We start from the raw sequence: 10214 nt of genomic DNA, 5'->3' as shown, positions 1-10214 counted from the left end.
AAGAGAAGGAGGAGGAGGAGGAGGTGGGTCGGGGAGCGAGCGAGAGAGAGCAGGCAGCGAGCCGGAGCGCGAGTCAGGGACCGAGCCATCGCCAGTCGCCTCCCCTCCGCGACCGAGAGCCCGGGCCCGGGGCCCGGCACGCCGCCCCCGCCCCTCCCCGGTCAGCAGGCCGCGAGGCCCGCGCTAGCGAGGGGGAGGGAGAAGCAGCGAGCGCCGGGAGGAGGCGGCCGGACCGAGCGGGCGCCCGCGCGTGTGGCGTGAGGGGAAGCCGCCTGCCCGCCCGCCCCCTTCGCCTTCCCTTCTTTTCCCCCCTTCCCCGCTCCCCTCCCGTCACGACCGCGGAGCAGCACCATGTCGGCGCCGGCTGCCAAAGTCAGTAAAAAGGAGCTCAACTCCAACCACGACGGGGCCGACGAGACCTCAGGTGAGGACCGGGCGAGGCGGGGGCCAGCGGCGCCGCCATCTTCGTCGCCGGCCCGGGCCGCAGCCTCCGGGGTGAGCCCTTGTGGTGGTGGGGAGGGGGTCTCCCTGGAGGAGGGGGGGTCCGCACGGCCGGGCGGCCCTGGAGCCGCGGGTTCGGCGCCCTTTTTTTTTGTGTGTGTGCGTGTGCGCGCGCGGTGGGGCCAGGGGCCAGGGTGGCGCCGCGGCGGCGGCGGCGGCGGGCGGGCGGGCGGGCGCGGCGAGGCGGGGGCGCTGCGGCCTGCTCGACGCGGGCGGAGGAGACCCCCCCTTCTCCCCCCTCCCTCGCTCTCCTCCCCCTCCCTCCCTCCCGAGAAGCCTCTTTATTGTGCTCCGCCATGATGCCTCGCTCCCATCAGCCGCCGCCAGCCACATGGTGCGGCCGGACGCGGCCCCGAGCCCGGCCTCCCCGCGCCGCTCTCCTTCCCGCCCGGGCGTCCACCTCCCACCCCACCAGGCACCTCGGCCCGGAGCTGACCCCGGCGGGACTGATGATGCCTGCCTCTGGGCGGGGTGGGGGCGCGGGGAGCACGCGGCCGGCCGGGGCCCGGCGGCGGGAGGATGCTCTTGGCCCTCCTGGGGCGCGCAGCCCCACGTGGGGCGGGCGATCGGTCGAGCCAGTTTGCTGAGAAGCCTGGCGCAGCGGCCCAGAGGGATGGAAGGACTTTAAATGGTCGTTTAGGACTTAGCTTCCACCGGGGAGGATCTCTCCCGGCAGTGGGTCCGCCGACCCTGGCATGGTTACCGGAAATGAACGGCGGGAGCAGGCCCCTTAACGCCCACTTGGCTTTTGTAGCCTTTGCAGTCCTCACCGGACAAAAGGGATCGGGTTGGGAGCACACCCCTTTCCCTCCTAAGCCTCTTAGTTTGCTTTTTTTTTTTCTTTTTTGGATCGTATATTTGTAGTAAGTGGGCTCCAAAATCGTGTGTGGACGCCTAGAGCATCAGTCCACCTGGCATGAGTTGCAAGAGTAAGGTCAGGTTCGGATACTGGGGTTTACACTCATTAAAGGCAAAGCTGAGTCCCGGGGACGATCGTGGTCTATGCTAAGTCTGCCTTTGTCGACATATGTTGATCTTTGTCTATGGATACACAGTAGCGCCTTCAACTTTTTCTATGAAAAATTGTTGCACCATTGAAATTGGTAGTGTTCTAATTTGTATCAGTGTCAGGGATAAGTTTCCATATTAAGTTAGAAGCTGGCAGTATTATTGTGTATGATAGACAATGGTACTGTTCCTTCCTCGCACCTTTCATAAGAGGCCCACATAATGAAACTCAAAGTGTTACCATTAGAATGTTATTTGTGAATGTTCTGTTAATGAGAAAGTCATTTGTCAACTGCTTGCTTGAGCACGTGGAGAGCATGCCTTATATATATGTAAGCACTTTTAAAAGCAACTTTACAGCTAACAGTTCACATTCATGTTTCCTGACAGCAGGGAAGATTAGTTTATAACTAGTGTTGAGTCTTAACACTCCCTTTTTTTTCCCCTCCAGAAAAAGAACAGCAAGAAGCAATTGAACATATTGATGAAGTACAAAATGAAATAGACAGGTAAAACTTTCACTGTAGGGGAAGTTTTCGCATGCATCTGATGGATCAGTAATTGATGAAATTGTCACTAAAGGGAGCTGATTATATGCTTGTGAATATTGATCTTATATTTAATGTATTTTTCTGAGAGATTTGTAAAGTTACGGAAAAAGCATGCGATCATCAAAATGATTGTGTCTTTACTGTTTATTTGGAGACAGGGTGTTGCCCAGTCTGGTCACCCTTCCACCTCAGCCTCTGTTCTGTGAGTGCGGCTGAGTTTGCTCTTAATGCGTTCTTGTGGAAGATTGTGGCAGCAGTGTTGTTTGCCTTGTAACTTTATCAGCAGCTTTATTTACCACTGGTACTGGGGAACAGAATTGGGTAAGCCTGGAACTGGAGTAAATTGAAACATACAATGTTTCTAAGATGAGGATTGGTGATTTAGCTCAGTGCTGAGCCCCTGGCTTTGGTCTCCAGCTTAGGAAAAATGAGCAAAAACAATAGCAACAAAAAATCCCCAAGTGAGCAACAGTGTTACCAAGGCCATTTGGTTTGATAAGAGTTGCCATCTTAGGCTAGAGTTTCTAGGCATAAAACACAATGTGGTTTGATTAAAATAAATAGTTATTTTGCACAGGCCTAAAGCAAATAAGAATAAATACATGTCTAGGTTATAACCATTGTCAATATGTCTTCCCATTTGCTTCAGACTTAATGAACAAGCCAGTGAGGAAATTTTGAAAGTAGAACAGAAATATAACAAACTTCGCCAACCATTTTTTCAGAAGAGGTCAGAATTGATCGCCAAAATCCCAAATTTTTGGGTAACAACATTTGTCAACCATCCACAAGGTAATGTTGCTGGCAGAACATTATTGAAGAATATTGTAGCTTTACTTGTTATGATATGGAAGAACTTTAAGAACTAAGAACAATCTATGTGGGGTGGCATGCAGAGGATTAAAATCTCAGTGAGACTTGTGATTAATACTTTGGTTTTTTGAGGTAGGGCCTCACTCTAGCTCTGGCTGACCTAGAAATAGACTATGTAGTCTCAGGGTGGCCCCCAACTCACACTGATCCTCCTACTCCGGCCTCCCAAGTGCTGAGATTAAAGGCTTGTGCTGCCATGCCAGAGATTACAAACTCTTGATTCTCCTGTCTTGCTCTTCCAAGTGCTAGAATTACCATGTTCAGCTCCAGGAGTATAGAGTGTGGATCCCTGGCAACCATTAAGAGAGAGAAGCACATTGTGAACACAGTATTGTGCCAGCATTGGTACTGCAGGGTTGAGCTGGGCATGAAGCAGGTCTTGGTGTTAACTTCATGGCAAGTGCTATTGGTAGTTGGTAATAGTTCTCTTCTGGAGAATAAGGAGGATGCCGAAAGTGTGTGTTGTTTTTTTAGTATTTTCTTATTTGCTGGAGTTAGGAAGATACACATAGAGAGAATGAATGCCAGCACCTCCAGCTGCTGCAAAGGAACTCCAGACACATGGGTTCTGGGGAATCAAAAGTGGGTCCTTACAGGTCTTATCTAAGCTAGCTCTCCAGCCCTCAAATACATTTAAATATTGTTATTTATTTGAGGCAGAGAGGGAAAGAATGGGCATTCTAGGTCTTTCAGCCACTGCAAATGAACTCCAGACACATGCTCCGCCTTGAGCATCTGGATTATAGGGTCCTGGGAAATTGAGCAGGGGTCTTTGGCTTTGTAGGCAAGTGCCTTGACCAGCTAAGCCATTTCTCCTGCCTCCAAGTACAACATTTAATATTGGGTTTATGAAATCAAAGGTGTAAATTTGGAAACATTCAAAAGGAGTCACTTACTGTGAGCCATCTGTGTATACCCATTTAGTGTCTGCACTGCTTGGGGAGGAAGATGAAGAGGCGCTGCATTACCTGACCAGAGTTGAGGTGACAGAATTTGAAGATATAAAATCAGGTTACAGAATAGATTTTGTAAGTTGGTAATTTTGTTTGCTACCATGGAAATGAACTTGAGCTTTGTTCAGTATAGTTGTATTTACTTGTGATTCTTGGCCTTACAGTATTTTGATGAAAATCCTTACTTTGAAAATAAAGTCCTCTCCAAAGAATTTCATCTGAATGAGAGTGGTGATCCATCTTCAAAGTCCACTGAAATCAAATGGAAATCTGGAAAGGTATGCTGTGAAGGGATTGCTGTACAAAATAACTGGGAATCTTGTATTAGCTGAACCACAAAAGTACTATGGGTGCAAAGTCTTAAAATGCAAAATGTCCAATGTGTGAACACCAACTAGAATACTTGAGGCCTCTTCACATACTGAACTAATAATAAATAACTTATATTTGCAAGGCATTTGTTTATTGATGTTGGAGGGAGGCAGAAAGAAGGCCAGAACCTCTAACCACTGCAAATGAACTCCACATGCATATGCCATTTTGTGCATCTGGCTAACATGGGTACTGGGGAATCAAGCCTGGGTCCTTAGGCTCTGCTGGTAAGCACCATAACCACTAAGCCATCTCTCCAATGTGCTTTATTTTGTTTTTCAAAGTAGGATCTCACTACCACAGGCTGGCCTCAAACTCAGATCAATCCTCTTCCTACCTCAGCCCCCTAATGCTGGGTTTAAGGGCCTTTTCCAGCATGCCTGTCCCTGAACTAATTTTTCTTTTGGTTTTTTTGTTGTTGTTGTTGTTTCAAGGTAAGGTCTCACTTTTATTTCTAGTCCATCCAGGCTGATCTGGAATTCACTCTGTATTCTCAGGGTGGCCTTGAGCTCATGGTGATCCATCTAACTCTGCCTTCCAAGTTCTGGAATTAAAAGGCGTGCACCACCACGCCCAGCTAGTTTTTGGTGTTTTTTTTTAATATTTTTTAAAAAATTTTTTAAGTATTTTTATTTATTTGAGAGCGACAGACACAGAGAGAAAGACAGATAGAGGGGGGGAGAGAGAGTGGGCACGCCAGGGCTTCCAGCCTCTGCAAACAAACTCCAGATGCGTGCGCCCCCTTGTGCATCTGGCTAACATGGGATCTGGGGAACTGAGCCTCAAACCGGGATCCTTAGGCTTCACAGGCAAGCGCTTAACCGCTAAGCCATCTCTCCCGCCCTAGTTTTTGTTTTTCAAGGTGGAGTTTCACTCTAGCCCAGGCTGATCTGGAATTTACTATGTAGTCTCAGGGTGATCTCGAACTCATGGCAATTCTCCTACCTTTGCCTCCCTAGTGCTGGGATTAAAGGTGTGTGCCATCATGCTCAGCTAAAATATTTTTTAAATGTCTAAAATTAGCTCAGCCAGGCATGGTGAATTTGCATAGTGAATTTCCCTACCAGGAAAGACCAATTAATTATTTGTCAGAGAATAGGCACGCTAGGACCTCCAGCCACTGCAAATGAACTCTAGACACATGTGCCCCATTGTGCATCTGGCTAACCTGGGTCCTGGGGAATCAAACCTGGATTTTTTGGCTTCACAGGCATAACTTTAACCATAACCACTAAGCAATCTCTCCAGCCCTGTGTTGTTTTATTTTTGTTTTTAGTAGGGTCTCACTCTAGCCCAGAGTGACCTGTAAGGCTATTGAGTCTCATGGTGGCCTTGAACTCACAATGGTCCTCTTACCTCTGCCTCCTGGAGTGCTGGACTTAAAGGCATGACCTACCATACCTTCCTGTTGGTTGAATTATAATTTTTTTGTTTTGATTTTTTTGGACAAAATCAAATGTAGTTGTAAACTGGGTTGGGGGGTGTGTACCCTTTTTCTTGACCAGTTACTGTTGTAAGTAATAGTGCCGAGAAGAGTGTTTCCATGTTGAAATCTAGACTCAAGGACTTTGCATTTTCTTATAGGATTTGACGAAACGCTCAAGTCAGACACAGAATAAAGCCAGTAGGAAGAGGCAGCACGAAGAGCCAGAGAGCTTCTTTACCTGGTTTACAGACCATTCTGATGCAGGTGCAGATGAGTTAGGAGAGGTCATCAAAGATGATATTTGGCCAAATCCCTTGCAGTACTACTTGGTGAGTTGAGAGCAATTTTTCCCTTTTGACTTGACACTCATGGTCTCAGATCATGGTTAGATATTTTTTGGTTTTGGTTTTGATGCTGTGTCTTACGTATCCTGGGCTTGCTTGAACTCATTGCAATTAGTTGAGGTCGTAACGTAAACTTTTTTTAAGGTTCCTGATATGGATGATGAAGAAGGAGAGGGGGAAGATGATGATGATGATGATGAAGAAGAAGAAGGATTGGAAGATATTGATGAAGAAGGGGATGAGGATGAAGGTGAAGAAGATGAAGATGATGATGAAGGGGAAGAAGGAGAGGTAAAGGAAATTTGGCTAAGCTGTAAAAGATTTGCAAGGAGTCTATACTACATTGGGTTATAGAGTATGATGGAACTCACCTAAAACCATGGGTGGGGGAGGTTAAAGTTTGTGTATTCATACTGAGATGCTCCACGTGCTTTGTGGAGTCCATGCAAAAGTTAGTGCTTTTAGAATTGACATTAAAAATTAACTGTAGGGCTGGAGAGATGGCTTAGCGTTAAGCGCTTGCCTGTGAAGCCTAAGGACCCTGGTTCGAGGTTCGATTCCCTAGGACCCACCCTTAGCATCTAGCACAAGGGGGCGCATGTCTGAAGTTCGCAGTGGCTGGAGGCCCTGGCGTGTCCATTCTCTCCCTCCCTCCCTTTATCTCTCTCTCTCTCAGATAGATAAATTAAAAAAATGAACAAAAAAATAACTGTAAACCTTTTCTTTCAGGAGGATGAAGGAGAAGATGACTAATAGAAAAGAACACTGATGGATTCCAACCTTTTATTTTTATTTTTTATTTTTTAAATTTTCTCCAGTCCCTGGGAGCAAGTTGCAGTCTTTTCTCCCCACAACCTCTCATGCTCAGTAGCCCTATTTTTGAGATCTCTTTTTCTCAACATCATGGTTCTCATCTTATTTTGGGGGGAAATTACCCTGATCAGAATACAACAGGAAAATAATCTTTTTTAAAAAAAATTGTTCTAAAATCATTTTTATCCCTTCCTGTCTAAACAAGAACTGTATGGATTAACACCACCACCGTGCTCTGTGGGAAAAAAAGAAAAACCTTCTGCTCCCTTCACTCTGACAGAAGCTGGAGGGTGCTGGCCCTGTGTAGTAGTGCATAGATTCTAGCTTCTTTCCTCCTTTCTCTGTATATTGGGCTCAGAGATTACACTGTGTCTCTATGTGAATACGGACAGTTAGCATTTACCAACATGTACCTGTCTACTTTCTCTTGTTTAATAAAAAGAAAAAAATCTTTTAAAAAAATGGGGTATAGAAGGTCAGCAAAGGGTGGGTTTGAGATGTCTGGGTGGGTTAAGTGGGCATTTTGACAACATGGCTTCTCCTTTGGCATGTTTAATTGTGATGTTTAATGGACATCCTTGCAGTTTAAGATGACACTTTTAAAATAAAATTCTCTCCTAATGATGACTTGAGCCCTGCCACTCTATGGGAGAATCAGCAGAACCTGTAGGATTTATTTGGAATTGACATTCTCTATTGTAATTTTGTTTTATTTTTAAATTTTCTTTGTTTTCACTGGAAAGGAAAGATACTGCTCAGTTTTAAACGTTAAGTGTACCAGTTGCTTTGTTACAATAAAACTAAATGTGTACACAAAGGGTTTGATGCTTTTCTCTCAGAATAGATGCTTAATATGACCTTCCAAGTTTGACTTGTATAATAACTTACTGTCAAACTTTGTCTCCCTAACTTCCGTATTTTTTGATAACGCACTTTGCAGGATGACCTCAGGGCTATGCAGATTCAGTAAAGGGATATGATGTCTTAATGTCGCCATAGCTGGGTAACGTGGGTACAGTTTATCGCCATTGAGTTGTACCCTTGATTTTTATCTCCATTTGGTTTTTTTTTTAATGGGCCTTTAGTTAACCTAGATATTATAATAGCGCCTGCTACCACTGGCAAAGACCCGTTTCTCTAATGCCAAGTTGTACATGGGACAGTTGCTGGTGTGTTTTTCATTGGCACTTCTCACTAGCCAAGAAGATGGGCTGTCAGAGTAAGAAATCTGTGTCAGTGGTTTTGTCTTAAGTCCCAGGTATGTAGCAACAAGTTCTCAAAGATGTGACTGTGTGAATCTGGGTGGGATTAAGATGTCTGCTCAGTGCCATCATGCAAAGTATTTTGGGAAGCTACCTAATGCATAAGCTTTTTGATGCTGTAAAATATAGCTAAAAATTAAATGCCACTTTTTCTGAGGTGATAAATGGACAGCCTGGTCAATTCAAGGCTTTTTGATGTATAAAACTTTATAAATGGAATGATTCCATCAATAGACAAAGTGTAACCAAAACCTGTCTAGATGGATAGTATGTGATTTCTCACAGGTCTGTTTAGTAGCTACATCACTGTACACTGGTCAGGAATATTGCTCCAATAAAGGAACATAAAGATTTTTTTGGACTGGGGTGATTCTCCTTGTTTTGTAGAAAATGTTGCCTGATTTTGAATTTTAGTTGGTTTGAGTGGGGGCAATTACCAGTAACTTGTTGGTGTAGTACATCTGTATAAGCAGTTTTGGTGTGAAAAGATTTTTTTAGGTTTATTTTTACACTCCAGCCCAGGCTGGCCTGGAGTTCACTATGTTCACAGGGCAGCCTCCTACCTCCGCCTCCCAAGTGCTGGCATTAAAGGTATGTACCACCACACCATGCAAAAAATTGCTAGATTGCATAGGCTAGTCACCCACATCCAAAACAGCCTCCCAATGCTAGGGTTACAGGTGTTAGCCACAACCCACAGTTCCTAAGTCAATCCTGTTGAGAGCAGTTGGGGTTAAAGAGATGTGCCTTCCTGCACATCTGCCTTTTTATGGCAGAGGAGGTTGCTGTTTCAGTAATAGGGTTGGCCTCATGCTAGGCAAATTCTCTGCTTTTGACCTACGTCCCTAGCACTCCAATTTGTGCCTCCTCCTAGGTGGGGTGTCACTGTCCCAGACTGATCTAGAATTCACAGAAAGCCTACCTCTGCCACTCACATCAGCTTTTTTCTGAGATAAGGTTTTATAATGTAGCCCACGCTGACTTCATACATGATCCTCTATCAGCTGCCCAATCCTAAATTATAGGAGTAATTTCTCATTTTTCTGGCATTTAAAATGTAGAGTTTAGGGGCTGGAGAGATGGCTTAGCAGTTAAGGTGCTTGTCTGAAAGCCAAAGGGCCTCAGTTTGATTTCTCAAGATTCCCCAGGTCCCACGTAGGCCAGATGCATAAGGTGGAACATGCATTCTGGAGTTCATTTGCAATGGTGGGAATCCCTGGTGTGCCCATTCTCTCAACTAAAAAAATTTAGATACTAGCTTGGAGGCTGAATTAGGAACATAAATACCAGAATATGTGCTCAGTGCCTAGACATTTTATTTTGTTGACTTATTTATTTGAGAGCAAGAGAAAGAATGGGTGTGCCAGGACCTCCAGCCACTGTAAACTCCAGATGTGTATGCCCTCTTGTGCATCTGGCTAATGTGGGGCTTTGAACTGGGGTCCTTAGGCTTCACAGGCAAGTGCTTAATTGCTAAGACATCTAGCCCCATTTTGTTGACATTTTTTTTGTTTGTTTTTCCAGGTAGGGTCTCACTGTAGCTCAGTCTGACCTGGAATTCACTCTGTAGTCCCAGGTTGGCCTTGAACTCATGGCAATCCTCCTACCTCTGCCTTCCAAGTACTGGGATGAAAGGCGTATGCCACCACACTAGCTCTTGTTGACTTTATTTGCAAGCAAAGAAGAGATGAAAGACAAAATGGGCACAACCAACACTGCAAACAGACACATGCTCCACTAAATGAATCTGGTTTTATGTGGGTACTGGGGAATTGAACCTTAGTCCTCTGGCTTTGCAGGCAAGTGCTTTGACAGCTAAACTATCTCTACAGCCTATTTTATTTATTTTGAGGTCAGGTCTCACTGTAGCCCAGGCTGACCTAGAACTTACTCTGTACTCTCAAGCTAGACTTGAGTTTACATGTCCTCCTACCTTTGCCTCCTTACTGGGATTAAAGGCTTGTGCCACCATGCCCTGCATGTTAAGGATAGTTTAAAAGCTGGGCCTGGAGTCTGAGTTTGGAGTTTGGGCTACAAAATGAGTTTAGGCCAGTTTGGCCTAGAATGAGACCCTTTCAACAAAGCTTAAAAGGGGTTGGGGAGATGGCTTA

At 45.5% G+C, this 10214-nt stretch overlaps 1 protein-coding gene across 1 annotated transcript; it reads left to right on the top strand.

Moving 5' to 3' along the window:
* The first annotated feature begins 265 nt into the window (after positions 1-265).
* On the top strand, positions 266-8464 carry Set (SET nuclear proto-oncogene). Its single transcript, XM_045161134.1, has 8 exons — positions 266-424; positions 1961-2018; positions 2710-2852; positions 3858-3961; positions 4051-4164; positions 5843-6013; positions 6173-6319; positions 6758-8464. The coding sequence occupies exons 1-8, from the start codon at positions 352-354 to the stop codon at positions 6779-6781; spliced, it is 834 nt and encodes a 277-aa protein (XP_045017069.1). The 5' UTR covers positions 266-351; the 3' UTR covers positions 6782-8464.
* The last annotated feature ends 1750 nt before the right edge of the window (positions 8465-10214 follow it).

Source organism: Jaculus jaculus, chromosome 1, assembly GCF_020740685.1.
Source record: "Jaculus jaculus isolate mJacJac1 chromosome 1, mJacJac1.mat.Y.cur, whole genome shotgun sequence".
NCBI classification, from domain to species: Eukaryota; Metazoa; Chordata; class Mammalia; order Rodentia; family Dipodidae; genus Jaculus; species Jaculus jaculus.
This window is presented reverse-complemented; position numbering and strand designations above follow the sequence as displayed.